Here is a 24,031-nt window from a genome sequence, read left to right on the forward strand (position 1 = left end):
GAAAGGGCTCAGAGCTGATCTCTGCTGTAATCCCATTCTTTTATTGAAATACTGAAAGGAAAACCAAACAATGTTCAAAAAGTACAGCAATTCAAATCTTCAATAAATCAATAATCAACAAAATTAAGTGATAGTTGAGGTTAAAATCATTTCATAAATACTCCATAAAAATCGAGGTTAAAAAGTCCAAATATAGAAACAGTTCTTTAAAATCTCACGAGCCCAAATGCTTACTTTTAAAATCGATGTCTCCTCAGTTCACCTTGCATGGGATCCTGCAGCAGAGGAGACGTCCTTCCGACAGATGCAGTCATCTGTCAATTCCATGGTCCGGGTCCCCATTGCCAGTCCATCGGCATCCCTGGGGAGCCGTGTGAGCCAAGCCGCACGCACATCTTCAGCCTCCAGTGCCTCGATGTCTGTGGGAGACAGCATATATCAGGTCGCTCCTACTCTCTTGTGTTGTTTGGTAGATCCACCCATCTTCAGGCCAGGCTCCTTGCCCTGAGGCTCGCACTCGCCCACCTGACTCCGTTCATCTAGCACAGGGGTCCTCAATCCCAGTCCTGGAGAGCCGCAGTGGCTGCAGGTCTTGTTCTGACCTGGTTGCTTAATTAGAAAGCAATTCTTGCCAATAAAGCACTAACAAGCTATGAAATTAAATTAACTCTGCTATGTCAGGTCATTCTCATATCCTAGATTTTCTTTCCCTTTCTATCATGCAAATGATTTAAAGGCTAAAATGGACGAGTAATTCTCAGTCCTTCACTTTTTTCTCTTCATTTTTCTTCCAAGTATTTAATTAAACCCAATAGTGCAGATAAATACACACAGGTGTAAATGTAAATAAGCTAAATAGAGAAATGCTGCTCTCTCGTCATTTGCATGTTATTGATAATAAGGAGCAATTAAAATAGCTTTTTAAGACAAAATTAAGCAATAAGGGCTCAAAATCACTAAAGTGAAGCAGAAGTGTTACTTTAGCAATAAGTGCTTTTTATTAAGCAACTGGGTTGGAGCAAAAACCTGCAGCCACTGCGGCTCTCCAGGACCGTGACTGAGGACCCCTGATCTAGCACATGCTCTTTAGATCCTGCCTCTCGTTCCTTCTCTCTTTATCCCATTTTAATCTGTCTTTCCGTCTCTTTTCTTTTTTTATCATGTCTCGTCCCCCACAACCCCCCGTGCAGGGTCCTTTATACCTTTATAGGCAGTTGTGACTCTCTGCCCACTCCAACTGATCCGATCACAGTTGCATGTGAGTGTGCACTCAGTCAAGCAGCACAATCAAACCCTGGAGCAGCACCTGATTCTGAGCCTGCAAGCTCTCAAGTCTTGACTATTTATTTAAAATCTGCACAGCGCCACGGACCACTTATCACAACACCAAACAGAGCTGGCAGGACTGTTAGGATTTTAGTTTAGTTTTTTTTTAAATTTCTCCAGTGCCTTCAATCCCATCCAGCCATCCCTGTCAAGGAATAAAAAGATGTGCAGGAGGATGAGCCTGTGTTGTCCTGGATAATGAACTGTCCGTCAGGCAGACCGCAGTTTGTGAGTCTCAAGGGCTGTGTGAGCAACACTGGAGCATCACAGGGAGCAGTTGTGTCACTTTGTCTTTTCACTTGTACACCTCAGACTATAAATGCAACAGCAGGTCATGTCACTTGCAGAAATTCTCAGATGACTCTGCAACTCATGTGGTGTGTTGATAAGGGGGATGAGACAGAGGAGAGGAGTCAAGTGGAGAAGTTTGAGAACTGTCTGAAATTCAACAACATCAAGGAACTGCTTATGGACTTTAACCAGACCAGTGAGCCTCTATGTCAAGGAGTGGAAGATGAGGTGGTCCACTCTTATAAATACTTGAGGGTCCACAGGTTGGATGGGTCAAGAAACACAGAGGAACTACACAAGAAGGGGCACAGCAGACTCTTCCTCTTTAGAAGACTGTACTCCTTTAATATGGTCAGGGGCAGCCATTACATGTTCTATAACTCTGCTTTAATTCTTGCTTTTCAGCCTCAAAATGACTTCCTTGACTTTCATTGGCACAGCTCCTGTCCTCATATGGAACAGTGGCAACTACAGACCCAAAGGGTACAAGCAGGCCGAGGTATCTTATGAAGCAGTGAAACCCACCTGACAAATCACAAACACCTGTGACATCAATTGTTCCAAACATTATGGAGCTCTGTCATTTCAACATGGTGTGACCCAAGTGTATGCAAATCCCCTTAAATTGAAGTCTGCAGTGTGTACTTTAAATTGTTTGACTTGTAATTTTAAACTGTGGAGCAGAGGAGTAAATTAAGGGAAAAAAATGAGTCTTATTTCCAAATATTTTGGAATTCACTGTAGGTGTGTCATAAAGGGGGTGAATACAAATGTAATTATTTTGTGTTTTATAATTGTACCAAATTTACACCACATTGCAAAGAGTTTGTCTTTTTTGATAAATGTTAAAAAAAATTAAACCCACTGTGATTCAACGTTGTATAACAATAAAAAGTGAAAACTTTCAGGGGGTGGAATACTTGCTATAGGCACAGTAAATAGGAACTAAGATTAAAAAAAAATTGAGAATTTGACCTGGTGAAGACCCAAACAAATTAAACATCAATGTACATGAATAGAATAGAGACAAAAGCAATCAGCAATCCCTAACAGACCACCAATGACCAATTTGATAAAAATACACTTTAAAAATATGAATTAGATTCAAGTACTCAGAATGGCAAGTTCATACATCTCACATGCCGAATGTAAGTTGTGTTAGGAAGTCCGATAGTTAATTGACCAGATACATTTACCCCAATGAGTTAACACAGAGGAGGTGCGCACAAAAACAGAGAGATGGATGAAAATGTGAACATTTTTCAATGATTGGAAGATTTATGATAATGATAATTAATGATAATGCTGTAGCACCATCCACGATGTAACCTGACCTTTTTCGACTTTGACATAGCAGAATTTGAATAACAGTCAGAAATATGTATGAACAGTGGGAAAATGAAAAAAAAATTCTAAAATGAATCTTACATTATTTATGAAATATGCAAAGCTTTACCTACTAATAAATGGGATTACCCGTTCATGATGAAAATTAGAAACCAACAAGGATACCTCATCACAAGAGGTGCACTATGATGTGCTTTAGTTGCTGAAAGAGCAACATTAGGACACCATGGATTCAGTTAAGTTCAAAATTAATTAAAAAAAAATCTGCCTATGAAATGTATATAATATGGAAAACATACATTCATTGCTATTGTTTCTGCTTACCCCGTGGTGCCCTTGTGCTTCTACTTGGTCTAAATATATGCCATCACCCCCTTGAGCAAAGCCCCTGACCTGCAATTGCACCATCCTGGGTATGACATTAACACAATTCCACCTTGCCAAGCAGGTCCTCCAACTTGCAAGGGAAAATTTGAGGGTTGGTGGCAGGATTGGCACTCCAGCCACTGTAAAAAAAAAGAAAAAAAAAAAAACTTCACATCCGAATTAGTGTGGAGCAGTGTTTGGGGGTGGCAAGTGGGGTGACCGTCCCAGGCCCCGCTTTTGAGGTCTATGTGTCCCATTCAAGCAGATTTGTCAAGTTATATTCTCCAGTATACTGTATATATATTTGAGATGCTTCTAAGAGGAACCCTTTAAAAATCCCTCTTCAAGGTCAAATTCCATACATGTACATCTTTGAAAACACTCCATAGTCTGAATATTAATGCACAAAAACATGTATCGCTAATGATAACCGGCTGACAAGACATCAACGTGAGTTATGACTATGACATCCTGCATATCGAGACTCAAAGTATACTTGCAATTTGGGCACTTTTCTAGAAGAAGCCCTGCTAATTTCCGCATGACACCACATCGTGATATTTTCATGAATTATGAATGGCACTTTTTTAATAGATTACATCATTATATTTTGATAAAGTCTGCATGTTATCATGCAAAAATGTAGCTGAATACTGTAATGAGAAAATCTGGTGTGCGTTAACATTAATTTTATTAAATTTGCATGCAAGTTTATACAGTCCACACATACCGGTAACAGTGTTTCACGTAACTGGCCCAGAGTGGGGTTGGTTAGCCCTAGGCCCCGCACACCCCTAAGGCTGCCTCTGTCTGGAGATGTCACTTGTTGCTTGGCTGAACTTAATTGGGATGCTATGGTGGTTCGTTGTGTGATGGGTGAGGCAATGCACTGTATCAGTGCATGCTTCCAACCACCACTACCACCATTCCTTGAGAACCAGATGCCTGTAAGCTTCACGACTTCTTGAAAAACCACCTGACATAACTCAGACCCTCCACTTTACTAGCTATACATTCAAAATGTCTGACATCTACAAACACCATTATTGCAGGAAATGTCCACCTCTTCCAGAAAAAAATGGAAAAGCAGAATGAAAATGTTAATACAATTAGAGCCCGGTGGAACCGTAGTTTGTAATGCTGACTCACAAACCACACAGGACTTGGGTTCACATCACAGCTCAGGAAAAGTGTGGAATTTTCATTTTTTTTGTCATCATCCCATATCCATTATTAAACCAGAAATGGCACTCGTATATATGTCCATATTTACTCACACCAGGCTAATTTAAAGGTGCCATTAAACCAAAGATGGGCAGCTTTGGGACGTAGAATCTCCAGAGAAAACCTAAACAGACAAGAGACGAACATGTAAAGTCCACAGTCAGGAAACAGGCCAAGATTAACACACAGGGATTTGCAGCTCTGAGGCAGCAGTGCTAAATACTACATAGTGTTTAAAGCTAACTGGTTAACACTTCATTGGCCTGACGAGGGAAAGTGAAAAGGATTATGTACACATCTAGTATGGTTTCCTGCCTTGCTGTTATCGCATGTGACAAAGATCTTGGTTTGCAAAGGAGAGCTGAAAATGGCAAGCAGAAATTGGCAAAAAGTAGGAACAAAGCCTGGAGAAGGAGCTAAACCATCAGAGAGTAAACACACATTCACACTTTAGTCACCAACCCACCTTCCAGCATACACAATCAGCCATAGCATTAAAACTACTGACAGGTGACGTGAAAAATATAGCTCTCAAAACAATAGCACAGTAAGTTAACAGTCAGTTCTTGAAGGTGCAATGCTTTGTTTTATGGCCTCCCGACTAAATATATCAACAGATTACAATATGTTCAGAATTCTGCTGCTCGTTTACTTGCACACAGTAAAAAATCTGCTCACATCACTCCTGTCCTCTAAAACTTACATTGGTTACTGGTTTCTTCAAGAATCAAGTATAAAATTATCCTTCTCACTTTAAGGCCCTTCATGGTTTAGCCCCTCACTATCTGTCTGAGCTGCTGCTTCCTTACACTCCTGCCTGTGCATTACGTTCATCGGACACTAAGTTACTCACTGTACCTAAATACAGGTTAATAACTATGGGTGGCAGAGCTTTCAGAATGATAGCCCCTAAAACTTGGAATTCTCTCCCTCTCAGCCTCCATCCATCCATCCATTTTCCAACCCGCGGAGACCGAACACAGGGTCACGGGGGTCTGCTGGAGCCAATCCCTGCCAACACAGGGCACAAGGCAGGAACCAATCCTGGGCAGGGTGCCAACCCACCACAGGACACACACAAACACACTAGGGCCAATTTAGAATTGCCAATCACCTAACCCGCATGTCTTTGGATTGTGGGAGGAAACCCACGCAGACACGGGGAGAACATGCAAACTCCACGCAGGGAGGACACGGGAAGCAAACCCGGGACTCCTAACTGCGAGGCAGCAGTGCTACCACTGTGCCGCTCCCCCCTCCCAGCCTTCGCATGGAAAAGCCTATTAATAATTTCAAACATCTGTGAAAAACACATCTCTTCAATGAGGATTATTTCTTCATATATGTAATTTCTACTGTCTTCTATTGAATTGTAAAGTGTCCTCGAGTGTATGAAAGGCGCTACATAAATATTATGTGTTGGAAGCAGGAAAAATGGGCAACCCTAAGAATCAGTGACTTTAACAATGGGCCAAACTGTAAAGGCTAGATGACTGGGACAGAGCATCTGCAAAAAGCAAGTCTTGTGGTGTCTTCCCAGGAGGCAGTGGTTAGTACCTACCAAAAGTGGTCCAAAGCATAGGCACCCAAGGTTCAATAATGTGTGTGGGGAGCCAAGGCTTGCTAGTCTGGTCTGAGCCGACAGAAGGGCTATTGTAACAGATTGCCAAAAAATATAATGCTGGCCATGAAAGAAAGGTGTCAGTACACAGTGTATCGCAGCTTGCCACATATGGGACTGCACTGCTGCATACTGGTTAGTGACTATAATGAATCCTGTCCACCACCCAAATAGGCATGCGTGTCAGAACTGGACCATGGAGCAATAAAAGATGAGAAGTGCAGTGGAAGTTAACCAGCAACCTTGTTCTTCACATTAACATGTCCTATCAATGGTTATAAGGACTGGATACCAACTTCATAGGTTAAGTGTCTTCTTATACTGTATAAACAAACATGGCCATATACAGTACATGGCAGAAAAATGCAACATTGTTTTTATTTATATTTATTAAACTAGAGCAGCATGGCTGTGCAAGGTTTACAAATGCTGCCTCACACACATAAAACTGTGCACTGAAAATCCAGCACGAGTTGCTACCTGCATGGAGTTCACACCCTCTCACCACACTCCTGTGGATTCTCCTCCCATATTTCGAAAATGTACATTTTATGGTAACTGGTGATTGTACATTTGCTCCCTGTGAGAGAGTGTGGCCCCCCGAGATGGCACTGACCAACCCTTGTACTGCTAGTACAGGCTCGGTCCCCCAAAACTAGACTAAGCTGATTTGAGAATTTTAACACACTTGCCTTAACAACCCACCCCCCAAATGCATGGTCAGGGGGTATCGGATTGCTGTCCCACAAATCACCTGAGCCATTTTAGCAACCCAAGTCACCTAAACTGCAGGAGGAAACTCACATGGACACGCAAACTCCAAGCTGTTTAATTTCAACGTATTTTAGGGCAGGAAATAAAAGAACTATAAATGAATCCACACAGATTTATCAACATCGTAACAGGTTTGCTACTTAGAAAAGGATGACAAGTTGCATGTTTTTCTTGTGATAAATTTGGTCTGCTATAGCCATTTACCTTAGAATAGGACAGATGGCAACCGAACATGACTGCTTATTGTTAACACAGAAAGAGGGGACTCTACAATGACAAGAAATGGGGGTAAACAACCATACTGCAAAACAAGAAACATCCAAAATGTAATTGAAATTTAGTAATTTTACATTTATTTCATTGTACTAATTCTTGGGTGCATTATAAGGTTCCAGTGATAAGATTTTACCCCACTACAATATATGTATATTCCAAAATATATAATACAACATATTTAAAATACTACTTTATAACATCCCATATCAGGGTATCAGAAAATATTTGAATGTGTAAAATGTAATGATTCAAACAAGTTATATTAAAACAATTCATTTTCTTTTATTTTCAATAACATAGAGTATAGAGGTTTTGAAGTGAAAAATAAACAGAACTTGAAGAATTTAAAATGCAGAGAGCAGTTGTTTGTCTCCCCCCAAAAGTATTACATCATGGAGTGGCATTGAAAGATAACATTAAAAAGCTTTTTGTTATGTTTCCCTTGTAAGAAATTGTTCAAGTATATAAAAAAAAAAAAAAATCCAAATGGTGTAAAATATTTCATTTGATGAAGACAGACATAAAAAAAGAACAGATTTCAGGCTTTACAAGACAATCATTTCTAATATCTAAAGCAGCAATTGCCTTTTTCTTTCCCAGCCAAAATAGGCATCGCCCAATATTTCTAAACACAAATTAGCAGAGATGCATCTTCTAGATATTTAAAATATTTTCCATAGAAAAAGTTAAACTAGGCAATATCACATTTTTTTCTAAAAATTGAAAGGCAAAAATATTATACAGTGCACATACAGATTTATAACTTAAATAAACAAATTTTCTTGAATAGGTTAATATACTACAACTAAAACCTACCTACTTAATAACTTATCTGCCTTGAGATGAATACATAATATTTATACAGTACCGCATCTAAAGTTCCCTTCTTTAGAGCGAACATAGTTAAATTTTCAAAATAAATATTTTCCTTAAATAGTTATACAAATATTATAAGGCACAGTAAGAACTAGTAATATGTAACCTTTTAAAACAAAATGATTTTGAATAAAGACCAGCATGTACAAAGTGTATAATAAATACTGGTGAATAATCATGTCAATCTTACTGCACCAATTAATACAATCTAAAGAGGAGGACTGTTCACTCTTAACTAAGTTAAGTGTTTCAAAGGGTTAACTTTCACATTTTTTGTCCCCATTCTCCCACTGTGTTTCATTCACAAAGCCAGAGTAGACAGGTGCAATAAATAGAGGGGGAGAGGGATTCTGTTGTCATCAAGGGCTGATCCTGTTTCAGAATTGGAATAGCTGACACCAGCAGTTACATTTTCCCAAATGGACAGGGAGGGGGATTAAAATGTGACAGCTCATCAAACAAGCACAAGTGATGCGTTCTTTCCAGAGCTGTCTGTGTTGTTGATTGTCCGGACAGCTGTTGTACCCATTTATGCCACATCGCTTGCTCCAGAGTCCCATTCAAGCAAACAACCGGGGTTGGGGGGGGGATCGGGGGGGTTAATGGTGTCCATGTTATTTTGCCAAAAGGTCATGTGCCTTAAAAATTGTTCGATGCCCTTCCAAAAGAGGAGGAAAAAAAAAAAATCCCTAACATTCCTAAGTACAGAAAAAAAAAATTATTTTGCATAGGTTAGGCTGCAAGTTTTAAAGGACATTCAGCACTTGGAAGATAAAAAGGTAGTAGTATAATGTTCTTATTTTGTTTACTTACATCATTCCCTGAAATGCATTTCTTGAAAACAAGAGATAATTATTTACTGGAAACAAGTTTTTTTTTTTTTTTTCCCTGATAACCTGGAAAACAATGTGTGAATGCACTATGTAGAACATATTTTATAAGCCCTTACACTATATGCTACCATTCTATTAAAAAATAAAGTAGGGCCTCTAAGTCCTAATAATGAATGCATCATAATGTATACGGACATTTGTAAATAATGCCCTGACCTACACTTTTTTTTTTATTATATATAAGATCGTGGAATTTATTTTTAGTTTTTTTTTTTTTTAAATAATAAATAAAAAAGGAAAAAACATTCAGCTGTTATTTTATACCATCTTGCTTTATCATCACTGCAAGTTGAAAGGCAATGGAATACAACTTCCTTTTTGTCCCATCCTTCTCCCATTTGTAGTCCAGTTGTTATTGCATACGGTCCGTTTGCAGCTGCTGTGGCTGGTACTGACCAAAAGCAGCAGCTGCAGCAGCTGCTGAGCCGGGAGCTGCAGCTGCAAGAGGCTGCTGGACAGTATAACCATAGCCAGCAGTAGTTACATAACCAGCTGCAGCTGGTGATGCGGCGTAAGGGTACTGTTCATAAGCAGCTGCCGCAGCAGCAGCAGTGGCGGCCGCAGAATACTGTGCAAAGGAAGCTCCAGTGTAATCAATGTAGGGAGAGGCGGCTGTCGCTGCAGCTGCCGTAGGTTGAATATGTGGGATCACAAGGCCAGGTTGCACGAAAGCCTGAGGATAGACATAGTGAGCAGGGATCCTGCAGAGCAAAAGAATAAACGTAAGAAGCAGGAATAGATAAACCATGTAAGAAAAAGCTGCGAGTAAAAGTAGAAAACAAGTTAAAGAACTGCATCTTATTAATAGGTGCTTAGGGTTGCCATATCAGATGACATTTATATATATTATATATATATATATATATATATAAAAAAAAAAGATCTAAATTAATTTATTTTCTGCTATAACTGGAAAGTACTGGGTTGCTGTTTGGAATACTTGAGTTCACAATTCAGAAAATAGATCTGTACATAAATATCTTTCTAAAATCATTCAGACAAACATCTACTAAAGAGAAGGATTAAAAGAATTTTATATAAAGGCACTGTCTAAATGTCACTGGCATTCTTTTACAAGCTATTTTAAGACATTAAAAACTGAGAGGCAGAACACTGAAGACCAATCCTAAAAGTAGACTATAAGATTGTGTGCTTTAAAATAATTATATAACTTTTTTGTGTTTATACAACTAATGTAAAACACTCAGAGCAAAGTGTTATTTGATATAAATATCTGAAAATGGAAGTCCTTTTTTGAAACAACTTTTTCCATTGCAGGATGGTAGTAATCAAGAACCTCTTCAGACAACTCTGGGCTTAAGTAAGCAAGGAAACAACCCTGGAAAGGGAAACCAACAGTCAATTAATTCAAGACTGTCCCAGTATGATTATGTATTTCTTTGGGATGCAGGGTAAACCTGGGCAGAAATGGGGTAAAAATCCACACAGGCAGCAGCTGGGAATTGAACCCAGGTCACCAGAACGGTGAGGCAGTAACAGTAAGGTTAAAAATGTCTTCTGTTATGGCAACCCTATTAACCTGCAATACAGACTTAGCAATCAATTATTTAGAAGGAAACAAAAAAAAAAAAAATCACAATTTTGCATCCTCAATCACCTCAATTCAATATAAAAAAATGCAGGCTGCAAAAAATGAAAAATAAACTTCCAAACAAAATCCACAAGTGTCAAACACAGCAAAAGTCACTCTTCAAAAGGAAAAAAAGAGGAACTTTATGCCAGCTCTCACTCAGTTTGCTTAAAGTGGCCCCTGTGGCTACATATAAAACTATTTAAAAAAAAGTGGTGGTAACCTCCCTGAATGAATGTTCAACAGTCATGAGCACCCTCTTGAACATGTTATATATAAATAAAAAAAGTTATGAAAAAAAAGTGAAATTCTCAGCTTAAATAGATATTTATAAATATAATTTACATGGGGTAAATATGAACACAACCAAACACTTAAAACATAAATGAGAGGATCTGCTTGGCAAGAACTATGGAAGGAAACTCGATACTCCGGCAAAGTCACAAGTTAAAACTGGGGTCAGCTGTTGAAGTAAAATTCTCAAAAGTATAATTGGAATGTATACTTTCTTGGATCTTTATTCCACCTACAACAGTTATTAGGACAAAACTTTGTTATATTAAAAAAAGAAAAAAAAAACCCCACACAATCTTACCACCTTGTTAACAATTACAGTGACCCTTGGCGGTTTGTCTTTTGTGCTCAATTAAATGAATGTAAGCATGGAATAATTTCAGATTGATCTACACAATATTCAAATACAGGAGATGGTTCTCAACAAATTGTAGGCAGCAAAACAAATTTTAACAAACTTCATTATATGGAGACTATTAAGATACAAACCATCCAGAAGTGCTGGATACAATATGGTTAATCTTGTGTATGTGAGCCAATGGCACACATATTTCCATCCAGATATTTAGCCAATATGACAATGATCTTTGTCAAGTGCAGATTTATAATACAAAAAGCAGATAACCAGAGAGCCTGTTAGAGCATATAATCAGTCAGGAAGGCAAAATCATTAACTTACTTAAAAAAAAAAAAAAAAAAACAAAAAAAAAAAACCACCACATCCTGATGTATATTAAAAAAAAAAAAAAGTAGGTAATTTTAATAGCATCAACTTTGGTAAAAGCACTAATTGACAATCGTACGAAGATTAAACTTCTTACAGTACTGCCACAAATATATTTTTATACGAACAATGATTCTGAAGCTTATTGATCTGTAGTCCATAATTTAGTCTGAACTTCCAAAAAACAAACAAAAAAAAAAAGCAAAAACAAAAAATCAACAAATAAGACAAAGTGGTGAACACTTTGTAAAATTCTATAAAAATCTGCAAAACAGTGACACTCTCGCTATGCACGGTGTCTACAAAATTTAAAGAATGGGAAGTTACGAAATCCTACTCAAAAACGTAAATGCCACGGTTTACAATTAGTAATTTTGTCTACATTGAGAAGACAGACAGTTGCAGGTGTCCTTATTTAACTTTCTTTCTCTTCACAGTTAGACTAGTATTAAGGAGACAGCAAGAGAGAGAGAGCGCGAGAGAGACAGACGCATACACAAACTGTAGACTGCTAAAGCTCTAGGAGCTCAAACGACAGGTGCGGGTGTGAAACCTTATCCTTCAGCTTAACTCACATGGGAACTTATTGCATGCTCCCTGGCACCCTGCTCCTTCATGCCCTCTGACTGACAGCAAGAGCTGTAACTAAGCTATTTTTATTTCTGTGGCATCTGAAAAAGCAGCTCCAACAGCTGTATAAGGTCACAGTGAACAAGTTCCTTTTCATGAGATAGTGCCTATATGTGTTAAGTTTGATGTCATGTCAGGAGCACCATTTGCCTTCTGCCTTTAGAAATCCACTGAACTGACACTTGCCATCTTTCTTCCCGGTTTTTGAAGATTCTGATTTGCTCAAACAGTTCTGCTCAAGATGCTAAAGGGACTGTCCCTAAAACAATGCAAAGTGTTTATACCTTACGTCACTGTAGATGATCAGGCTTATGGCAATATTCAGTTGTGTGTCAATTTACTGCATACACCTCTCCATATTTAGTTTTACGGTAAAACAGAGCCTACCAAAGCTAGAACAATTATAGTCACTCATGTTAGGCCAAAATGTCCAAAGAGCTGAAACTAAAAAGAATGAGTGATGCATTTAAAATGTTGCCATGTAGCTTTGCAAGTTAAGGTCACTGTAAGAGCTAACATGTTCAACAGAATGGTAAGATGCCTTTAGGCAGCTTAAGTTCCAAATCAGATGTGGCCTCTTGACATTTGGTCACTTATAACAGAACCCATTTTTAAAAGTTTAATTTCACATACCCTTCCTATCTGCATTTTAACATGATGCTACATTGAATGGTAATATTCACAAAGCTAACCATGAATGGGTAGAAATTGTCAGGATATTGGTGTATTTGCAAGTGCCTGCTATTTCAGAGCACCAATGCCATGTAACCCCCAACACCGCCATATAATCAGTTTTGATACGATACAGGAGAGGAAGGGGGGGAGGGGTGGAGAAAAAAAAAAAAAAACCGCATGCAAAGGGCTGCGTGTCTTAGCTGTTACTTTATTCTTTCTAGGAGACCAAATTTAAAAAAGTAGGAAAAATACCTAAAAGGCCACGTGCGACTTCAGAAGAGATTAAAGATAGAAAGTTGGAAATCCTAACTGTCATGTCTTCTTCCTCCTTGTAACTGGTGCCTGACAAACAGCAGAGCTACTTTCAGACTCACAGTATTTTACTCTTTAAAGAAAAGTCTACCATATAGGGATTAGAAGAAATGTACCTAAGTGGATATTTATTCAGAGAACAGAGTAAAGCTTGAGAAGCAAACACTCCCTTCTAAGGAGACAGAGTGGAAGCCATGTACAGTAGTTAATTAAAACAAACCAGGGAAATATGAAAAGAAAAAAGTGTCATGCACAGTTCATTTATTTATCATAAAATTCACACAGAAATTCAGCACTCACTACAAAAAAAAAAAAAAAAAAAGTTGTTAACAAAGAAATCACAGGCTACAGCATGAAAGCATTAAAACAACAAAAAAGACCCTTTTTGCTCCCCATGGCAAAGTCAACACTCCTCAATAAAACGGAAAAACAAGAGAGGCTCCAAACTCGCCACTACAGCGTCCCCCATTAAACAAATCAAAAGGCACACAGTTTAGCTATCAACACCACTTCATTACGATAAAAAGCACACACAGCTCTATCGACTATTAAAAAAATACAAAAAAGGGGGAAGAAAACATACATGCATTGTTAATCACCATTTATGCTTGTTTGTGTATGTTTGAGTCTACTTGGTTACAGTTTAAGATCTACTCATTTCGGAGCAGAACTATTCCACCTCTTATCACATATCCTTCTCAAGACACCAGTTACCTTAACAGTAAACGACCCTGTCAGATCAGAAAGAAATAAATAACATTGAGTCAAGCTAGAAAAATAGGGTACAGTGTTCTTGTAGATCAAAAACAGTATTCTTCAGAACAAGAATTAAGATTACTAAATGGGGACATATTAACTTGACTCAGATCATATTAGTGTGTCTTAACTTAGAATACATGGTTATGAATACAGTTTGGGGCAGGGGGGTTAAGGTGGGGTTTGAAGAGACAGGAACATTTAATCCTATTGCGTTTCCAGACAAAAACAAAATTAATACTATACACATACAAAATAAAACATGTGTTAATAAAAATTACATACCCAAAAGGCCGCTGAATGAAAGCAGGGTGTATCTGCTGAACCCCAAAGGCAAAACCTAAAATGAGGTGGTGTGTTAGTATCCTGTATCAGCGTGTTCTAAAATGCAGAAATTGTACACATAAAACTAATTTTCAAAAATCAAGCATTGTTAAAAAAAAAACAAACAACAACAACAATTGGCACCACAGACCTAAAGGAAAACATATATACATGGTTCCCTCTAACATGTACAGGTTTTAAAAAAAAAAAGGATTCAGAAAACAGAGGGACACTTGCACATACAGATCCATTTTCTGAATCCACTTTTTCCGTAACAGGGTCACAGGACATGGTTATAACAGGCTAGTCCTGTAGTATATGGAGGAATGCAAGCAGAATGGGGTGCACTATGGACAAGCGTACAAAACACACACACGCATTCTTAAAAACCGGCTTTCCTACTGTATTGGAGTGTCACAGTGAACAATAAATCCTACTGTGAATATAGAGCAAGGGTACAAGGCAGGAAAGTCTTGTAAAGTAAGCTAGTCCACTGCAGGGTATCTATGCTGGGTTAAGAGTCACCATCTAACTTAATATGGGCATTTTTGGAATGCGATATGTTGCGATTGTACCTGGAGAAGGTCCACCGAGTCACAGGGATAAAACGCAAAACCCACACAAAACTATGAATGGGCTGGAAATTTAAACTGGGTACCTGCAACTGCGAGGCAGCAGTAGAGATAACAACCATTCCGCCGAGTTCGTATGTATAAAATAAACAGAAACTGATATGTTAATATTTAAAAAGTTCAACCTTTTTTCTGACTTTTTTTTTTGTAAAACCTCTGTTATTTGTATGGAATGTTACTTAATTTTAATAAATTCAATTAAAAAAAAAAAGTTCAACTTTTTAATTTTCTAAACAAAACAATATGAAGTGATGGCACTGTCAAATTACAGTGCTTAGAACCCATTTACAATATCCTGCTTGGCTGCACTCTGTGTCCTGTTTAGCGTTTCGTGTTCTGACCCTGAAATGAGCGAGTGTGTCAGGTACATGTAACTGTAGTCAGACGGCATCCTACCCAGGATGGGCTACTGCTTAGTTCCCAATCCTAGTGAGTTACACTCTGGTATGTTCTGTTCCTACACTAAACAAAAGGATGCTCTGAAAAAAAGATGGACGGTTGTTTGAATATTTTACATTAGCTAGTTAAATAAACACAAATGATAATTTCCAGACTTTCATTTTACAACAAATTACCCAATGACTTGGCACCTCTGTAATAGTGGATAACTCAACAGAACTGAAGATGAAGAAAAGTACTTTACCCTGTACGGGAAATAAGGTCACTACAGTAGAGGTGTGGAAAAAGCAATTGAATTCATTTTTTTAACATTAAGGTATACTGTGGTGTCCACACCACTTGGTTAATAAATTGTAATTATAAGAAAGTGCAGTTTTACTTATAAATTATACAAATTTTCGTGAAAATACTAATCTGGTCTCCACATAAAAATTAACCACAAAGTATTTCAATTTACATAATTTCCAAATGAATCTAAAACCAGTACTGTATATACCAGAAAATGACAGAGGCATGCTGGTCTACTAACAGATTATGCTGGCACCATTACAAATGAGTGCTCTTCTGACTCCCTTAATATATTAAAAATACAGTTGAAGATTCTTGTTTGGTCTATTTCTGTGTAACTGATATTAAGTTTTTGTAACCTAGGAATTGTAATTCGCTTGTATTCTGTTCTGAGTTTTTGCTTTATGATGACTTCTGAAACCTTGCCCTGTAACACTTGACTCTAAAGACCAACCAGACTGATGTTTACTCGAGTGTGTTGACCTCTTTGGTAAGTAGCTTTGGATGAAAGTATCTGCTAAGAAAATAAATGTAAAAGTCTAAGTACTTCATCCGAGGGCACAACAAATGACGGCCATAAACCGGCATCCTCTCGCAACAGGTCAACATTTCAACACACGCCATCAAAATCCTTAAACGGGCTGGATGTGAGGTACCCAGTCTGCCCGGGGCCACGGTTTGTCTCACCTGGTTGCATCACTCTTGGCTTCGCCCCCAGGTATGCCAGGTTTACATTGGCTTTCCTGCCGTCGATGATTGGGTTGGGATCTTTGCAAGCCCTCTCGGCGGCGGCTCGGTCTGCCATGGTGACCTCGAGAAAAAAAGAGAGAGAGAGAGAGAAAAGGCACATTAGAGCAAGAGCTTCCCGCGAGATGCCGCCCACGCGTTACCTACGCACACACCCGCGTGCGCTCCTTCGCTCGTTTGTCCGAGATCACCTAGTCCAGGCCCCCAACCGGCGTGGGGTCCTGGGTCGTGACGACAGCAGAATAATTCGCACCAACTTTTTTGACATGGTGTGGCTCTCGGGTCAGGTGCTCGACGAGCCTCCGTCTTCAGAAAGGTAAAATTAGATTACAACGGTGTGTGCACGCCGCCTGCGCGCTCTTTACTCGCTAAAAGTTAAAATACATTCACGGACAACGCTTCCTACGCACTTGTCACATCGGACTGCGGTCGAACTGTGGTAGTTGTCAAAGCAAGAAGAGCACGTCTATCGCTTGAAAGGCAAGCGGGTAGACTTTTCTCTTCCAACAAGTCAGCTTACTCCGTCTTTCCTCAACCCGTGCGTCAGTTTGCGAGACCCCCTTTTCCGAGCCCTCCTCGTGCTGTGGCCGCTACTTCCTAAAGCAGCGCCGGCAAGCTGTCAGAAAACGCTGCTCGGGGAAGCGAAACCGGGCGCCTTACACTCCTGTGAAATACTTACGAATCCGTAGCCCCGGGATTTTCCAGTCTGCCTGTCCGTAATAACTACAGCTTCTTCTATTTCGCCGAACACCTCAAAATATTTCCTGAGACTCGAGTCTGTGGTATGATAAGGGAGGCCCCCAACAAAAATCTTCGTGTAGGTGGTATCCTTTTGGGTAGTGTGCATCTTCAACAAATAGTTCTATAGTGCAATAAAGTTGACAAAAATAGTGCAATTTTTAATTTAAATTATAAATACACATATATCATACAAAGTAAAAGTTGCTGACAACAACTGGCTTAAAAAAATGAGGTAGATAGTATAATCAACACTAGACGCAAATGGATTGTCCTCGCAAATGTGTTAAGCCCTCCCGCTGCTTGTTTCTGTTGCAACTGAACGCTTTTATCGAAAGCCAATTGAGTAAATGTATCCCCTGAAGCCCCGCCCTTCGCCCAGGCCCCGCCCTCCTCACACGCGCCTAGCAGACAGCTGTTGTGCCCGTGCGGGAGGTGTGCTTGTGTTTCTTTGTTCGCTCAGTCGCTGCTTTTGAAGGGGCGTCCAATTGGGAACGCTGCGCTTTCCTTTTTTTCTTTAATTATAGACAAAACTCCTGTCATCAGGTTTCGAGCTGCTTTGGCCCATTGTTGTGCAATGCCTTTAGCAGCGCATAGAAAAATGAAACCTATTTACACAAAAGACGTACGTAAATGATAATAAACTTTATGTGGATAAGGTTGTATATGGGCGCCTGGACCGTTTCGTTCGCTGTTTTGGACATACATTATATTGCTTTATTTCATATATACATAATTATCGAGATACATTTTAACTGTATTTTACAAATTGTGTTTTGGTCTCGAAAACTATACATACTTTTTAAGGAGAAGACTTTAGTGATATATCCAATATACTCATCCATATTTTTTGTAGACTGTTCTGAGGTACATGCATGTATGAATTTAGTTGTATTATGTACACATGACAATAAAGTTGACATGACATTTCCTAAAGTGACTTTTTTCATTGTAGAGTCTATAGGAGCAGACACAAGACCGGAACCAGAAAAAGGCAGAACCTCAGGTACACTCACCTATGCTGGATCAACTTAGTGCAATTAATTTAAAAGTTGTGAGGAAGCCAGGGTACCAAAGTAAAAGCCATTTGTCAAAAGGGAGAACATGTAAACTCCACACAGCTAGTTACCAGTTGCATTTGGCATTGAACCATAGAATGTGTGGAAGTGTAAAATGGTGGTAATTACCCCTCACTGCCTTGCCATCTTGAATCAGGCAGTTAGCAATCATACAACCCGCACTTCAGAAGAGGTCAGCCATCTGAAACTAAGTGTGTTTGGGCCGGGTCAGCACTTCGATGGGTGACCATTTAGGAAAAAGCTCGAGTTGCTGCTGTAAAAGGTAAGATCATTAGGGGTGTTTACCCTGTGGTCTATGAGTGGATCCCAAAGCCCCAGTGCAGTGATGGTAACACTTTGGATGAGACATTAAAACTGAGGCCTTGACTCTCTGTGATCATTAAACATACTGTACCTGGGCTTCTTTCAAAATAGTAGGGTGTTTCCCAGCGTCATGGGTAAATTTCCCACTATGGCCTGGTCACTCTGGTCCCCATTCCCTGTCCCTTGTTGGCTAAGTACAGCTAATGTGTGGTGAGCATACAGGTGCAAAAATAGCTGCCATCGCATCATCCAGGTGCATGCTACACATTGGCGGTGGTTGAAGTGGTTCCCAGTGTCTATGTACAGCACTTTGTGTAGGTTAGAAAAAGCACTATATAAAAATTTAAGTAATTTATCATTTAATATTATTGGTAGCAAAGAAAGTGTTCCCTGTTGTCTATGTGAAGCAATTTGAGTAGGTTAGAAAAAGCAGTATGTTTACACACATAGAAGTTCGATTGGACACACATTTAAATGGGACTCAGTGCAAGTAAAATTCAAGACTAATACTAAAAGTGCCAGAGAACTGGCTGAATCGTGGCTATCCAATGAAAATGCCATAGCAGACATTTGGACATGAACCTAGCATATGCATGATTAAAAAGATGAACATCCATCCATCCCGCTATATCCTAACTACAGGGTCACAGGGGTCTGCTGGAGCCAATCCCAGCCAACACAGGGCGCAAGGCAGGAAACAAACCCTGGACAGGGTGCCAGCCCACCGCAGGCCACACATACACCAAGTACAATTTAGGTTCACCAATGCACCTAACCTGCATGTGTTTGGACTGTGGTAGGAAACTGGAGCACCCAGAGGAAACCCACGCAGACACAGAGAGAACATGCAAACTCCACGCAGGGAGGACCCAGGAAGCGAACCCAGGTCTCCTAACTGCAAGGCAGTAGCGCTACTCACTACGCCATCGTGCCACCCAAAGATGAACATGCAAATAACAAATAAGACTTTGTGACCAACAAACTCCAAAATCCACCTCATACATCCTCCCCCCACATCCACCAGTCCTCCCCTCCTTATTTGCAAGATATTGCCTTGGGTTCCTGTAAGTCTAATCCTTTTTCTCTGTCTCCTGGTAGGAATCGAAAGCTTAGAAATGAAATACTATTTTAAGATATGTGATTTAATTTCACTCTTTTTGGATTTCCAGCTACAAAAAAGCAGTATATAAAAATGTAACTAATTAATTTATCATTTAATATATTACCTTTTTGTTTGGATGTGGCTAATTCAGGACATGCTAATGCACACACCTGCACTCCCTCAAAGTGGAGAAGGTTCAGGCTGCACACATTCACTGTGGTTTTCATTGTTTGTGGTCATTAGGCCTCATCACCTGTTGTACTAGAAGTCTATTGTAGTGAAGGAACTTATTCCTGCCCATTAAAAAAAAAGAATACAATTTATAAAAATGTTACATTTTCATAGAGGAGCACTGGAATCATCAGGTAGAAGGGTACTTTCATCAAATTGGCTGGCCCACCACTGACTCAGCTATGAAATGGCCAGTAGTCGGGAGGCAGCTTGATCGCCGAGGACTCTGTACAAATTCAAATCCTCTTATGTGATATAATCTACTCTTGCATTTTGATCTGTTCTTGTACTATTGTACTATTCTATTGTATTGAGAGTTACTTATGTTCTGTTCTGTGTATTGTATTTATCCATATTTTGTCACACACTGCACGCCCAACCTACCTGGAAAGGGGTCACGCTCTGAATTGCCTTTGCAGAGATTTCTTCCATTTTTTTCCCCTATAAGGGTGTTTTTGCGGAGTTTTTTCTTGTCTTCTTAGAGAGTCATGGCTGGGAGGCTGTCAAGAAACAGGCCCTGTTAAAACCCATTGCAGCACGACTTGTGTGATTTTGGGCTATAGAAAAATAAATTGTATTGTAATTATACTGTATAGTGGGTCAATTCAGAGTGCCAATTAACCTAGCTACCTTTAAACTTGTCTGCTGTGATTCAGGGTGCCGAAGTGACCTGCATAGCATGTTACACACTGAAGCATAAGTTAAGATTTGTTGCTACAGCCTTAAGACTTCAAATTTAGCTGACACACTTAACATATTTCTTATATGCTTTTGTGACAGAGGAAGAAAGAGACAAAAATTATTTGAAAATAAAAGTTCATTTCAAATTCAGTACCCACTTTTTCTGTTACAGGGTGAGAAAGAGATGGAAGCTGTCTCAGGTGTCTGAAGAGATTGTCAGGCCATCACAAGGCAATTTCATGCAGGCACCCACCATTGGACTAATGTCTAATAAACTGCAGGAGAAAGTCTGAATGCCAAGGGGAAATTAACACTGCTCACCAAAAGTACACCAGCCAGAAATAAAACCAGGATCCAAGAACTGTAAGGTGTCCATGTTGTCCACTATGCCAGTCTTATATGTTGCCTTGTGTGTCAAATTACCACATATCAGTTACAGATTTGGTTGTGTGTGGTGTGCTTATTAATTATTTACCAATAGCAACGAAATACTGCAAACATTTTGTCTCCTTGATATATTGTTTTTGGAAATTATGATCTGTGTATGTCTAAAAGCATTTTATCATCATAGGTATTAATTAAAAAAGGTTATTTTCCAATATTTTGCAAACATTGTTTAAAGCAAATGGAAAATCTTAAAAACAATTTACACAAAATGTAATTGGGAGTCATCAAATTAAAACAATTTCCCATCCTTATAACTATAAATTTCAGTTTATTCTGACAAAATGTATTTTTAATTAGTTTCACAGTTTGTTGTAACTGAGGTCAGTAAGTAGTTTTATACCCGACTCTGAGGCTGCTTCAGTAGTAATCCCTGGCACCATTTGCAGGCTTACTGTGCTCCTAAACTTTGTAACTTACTTCCAGTTGGTGTTTGACAGCTGCAGATAACAGATCTGTTAAAGTCAATACTAACGGCCTTTTTATCTGAGCAAGCTTTTAGTTAGACTTCTTGACAATACTAGAACTCCCACTACTACCTCTCTTTGTAGTGAAGGAGGAACTGTAGACCTGTATGTGAAGTTCAGGACAGGCAGCATTAATGCCCTTGTAGAGGACTCAGAATCAGTGTAGCAGCTCATCAACAATTTAATTAGTATTATTGGACGGTAGACTAATAGAATATGTACAGATACAGTAGATTCAGAAAATATTCAGGTTCCCTCACTTTCTCCATATTTTATTGTGTTGTATATTTAATATTAAATGTAAAAGTGCACCACCAGTCTACACTCACTAACCCATTATAAAACAGAGAAAACATGTTTTCAAAAAGCTTTGCAAGTTTATTAAAATCAGAAGCTCACATCTCTTATTTCTACAAGTATCCAGAACTTTGCTGTGGCAATTCAAATTGTGGTCAGGTGCATCCTGTTTGCTTTATTTCTCCCTGGGACATTTCTAGAACTTGATTAGAGTCTGCCTGTGGCACACTAAATTGATTGGACATCATTTATAAAGGCACACACTTGTGTGTTCAAGGTCCCACAATTCACACTGCATGTCAGAACAAAAACCACCACCATAAAATCTAAGGAACTCTTTGTAGACCTCTGCAATCAAACTGTGGTGAGGTATAAATCAGGACAATGGTATAAAACAATTTCTAAAGCTTTCAGTGTTGCCAGCAACATAGTGGCCTCAGTAATTGCAAAATGGAAAAAGTTTGGAACCACCAGGACTCTTCCAAGAGTTGGCCATCTTGCCAAAATGAGTAACCGGGGAAGAAGGGCCTTTGCCAAGAAGGTGACCAAGAACCAAATTGTCACTCTAACAGAGCTTCAGAAGTTCTCTGCCGAGATGGGAGAACCTGTTGGGAGAGCAACCATCTCAGTAACACTCAATCAGGAGCATATGGTTGTCTGCTCGGAGTTTGCTTAACAGCAAGATGAGACACAAATTGCAGTATTTAAGCAGCAGACCAAGGATTATGTGTAGAGCTACTCATCACCTGCCTAAAACCATCCCTATGGTAAAGCATGGTGGTGGTAGCATCATGCTATGGGAGTGCTTCTCCACATCAGGGACAGGGGGCCTGGTCAGGATTGAGGGAAGGATAAATGCAGCCAGTTACAGATAGGTTAGTGATGAAAATCTGTACCAGAGTGCACATAACCTCAGACTGGAGAAACGGTTCACCTTTCAGTGACTGAAGCATACACCAGAACAATGCTGAAGTGGCTTTGGGACAAGTCTATGACTATCCTTGAGTGGCCCATTCAAAGTATAGACTTAAACCCTCATTGAACTATCTGTGGGGAGACCTGAAGATGGCAGTTTAAAGATGCTTCCCATCCAAAGGAACAGAGCTTGAGAGGATCAGATATGAAAAATGAGACAAGCTGCCCATATCCAGGTGTTCAAAGCTAATGGAGATGCATCAAGAAGCCTCAAAGCTGGAATTTCTGCCAAAGGGGCTTCTACAAAGTACTGAATTAAGGGTCTGAACAATTATAAGAATGAGAGAATTTGTTTTTTAATTTTTAATACATTTGCAAAACTTTCTGAAAACATGTTTTCACTCTGTTATTATGGGTTATTGAGTGTAGCTTGATGGTCAAAAATAGTAAATTTATCAATTAAAAATACATCTACAACACAAAAAAGTGTACAGAAAGAGAAGGGGTCTGAATACTTTCTAAATGCACTGTATGCATATATTTTTAAGTGACTGTGTGGGTCTGTGCTTTCTTGTCATTAAACACTCACACAGTATAAAGACTATCTATATAATAAAAGCCCAGCGCGGTGTCCGTGTCTGGGTGCGCGTTCCTTTTGGCTGTATAGCCGCCCCGTAGAAAAGCCCCAGTCCGTCCCCTCTCAGAATTCCTGCTTACCCCCCTCCGTTCTTTCCCCTTTGCTTTTATTTTTCCTATTCCGAAAATCTTTTCAAAACAAAAGTAAAGAAATAGACAGAGCGTCACATTAACGTCTTCTCCCCTCTGCCTATTAAATAATCAATAAAATGAAATTAAAAAATCACGAAAGAAACAGAAACCACAACCTACGCTTACAGCGTACACCGCACTTCTGGCGTTACAGCCAGACACGTGGTGTATGCAGGTTATGAGGTGTGACACTAATTAACGCCCGTACTACAACAGATTATATTGTTCATATACTATTAACTATTTACAGGGATCAACTCTTTTGGGGAAGTTCATAACAAAAAAAAAATGAAATTATAAATAACATGTGCACTTGAGTATTTCGAGCCCCGTGTCTGAGTCGGATGGTTCCCCTGGTCACCAATTCGTGTGTTTCACTATGCCTTTCCGTCTTCAGCTACCCGTGTGCACTCGTACGGAGGAGACCTTACGGAACAAAGCCGAAACAAAACGCAACTAAACCTGCTGCTGCGAGAGAGGACACATTACAGCGTGATCACGAAGCAAAGAGGCAAAGGCTTGACAGTTGCTCGCAAGAAACGGACACTCAGCATTCACACAAATTAGCTCAACGACGCGTCTCTGCCGCACAACGAAATGCAACTGAAACCCCTGCAGAGAGAGAAGACAGATTACGCCA

At 39.4% G+C, this 24,031-nt stretch overlaps 1 protein-coding gene and 1 long non-coding RNA gene across 2 annotated transcripts; one reads left to right on the plus strand and one right to left on the minus strand.

Annotated features, from left to right (window-relative positions):
- Positions 1-7,290: 7,290 nt before the first annotated feature.
- Positions 7,291-17,417, minus strand: rbm24a (RNA binding motif protein 24a). Its single transcript, XM_039736701.1, has 4 exons — positions 17,046-17,417; positions 16,307-16,430; positions 14,262-14,316; positions 7,291-9,695 (listed from the first exon to the last, which is right to left on the minus strand). Exons 1-4 carry the CDS (start codon positions 17,211-17,213, stop codon positions 9,347-9,349), a joined length of 696 nt encoding a protein of 231 aa, XP_039592635.1. The 5' UTR covers positions 17,214-17,417; the 3' UTR covers positions 7,291-9,346.
- On the plus strand, positions 16,563-21,198 carry LOC120515591. Its single transcript, XR_005630670.1, has 3 exons — positions 16,563-16,682; positions 18,060-18,110; positions 20,673-21,198. It is a non-coding gene; the product is annotated as an uncharacterized LOC120515591 (long non-coding RNA).
- The last annotated feature ends 2,833 nt before the right edge of the window (positions 21,199-24,031 follow it).

This window comes from Polypterus senegalus, chromosome 15, assembly GCF_016835505.1.
Source record: "Polypterus senegalus isolate Bchr_013 chromosome 15, ASM1683550v1, whole genome shotgun sequence".
Lineage (NCBI taxonomy): Eukaryota > Metazoa > Chordata > Cladistia > Polypteriformes > Polypteridae > Polypterus > Polypterus senegalus.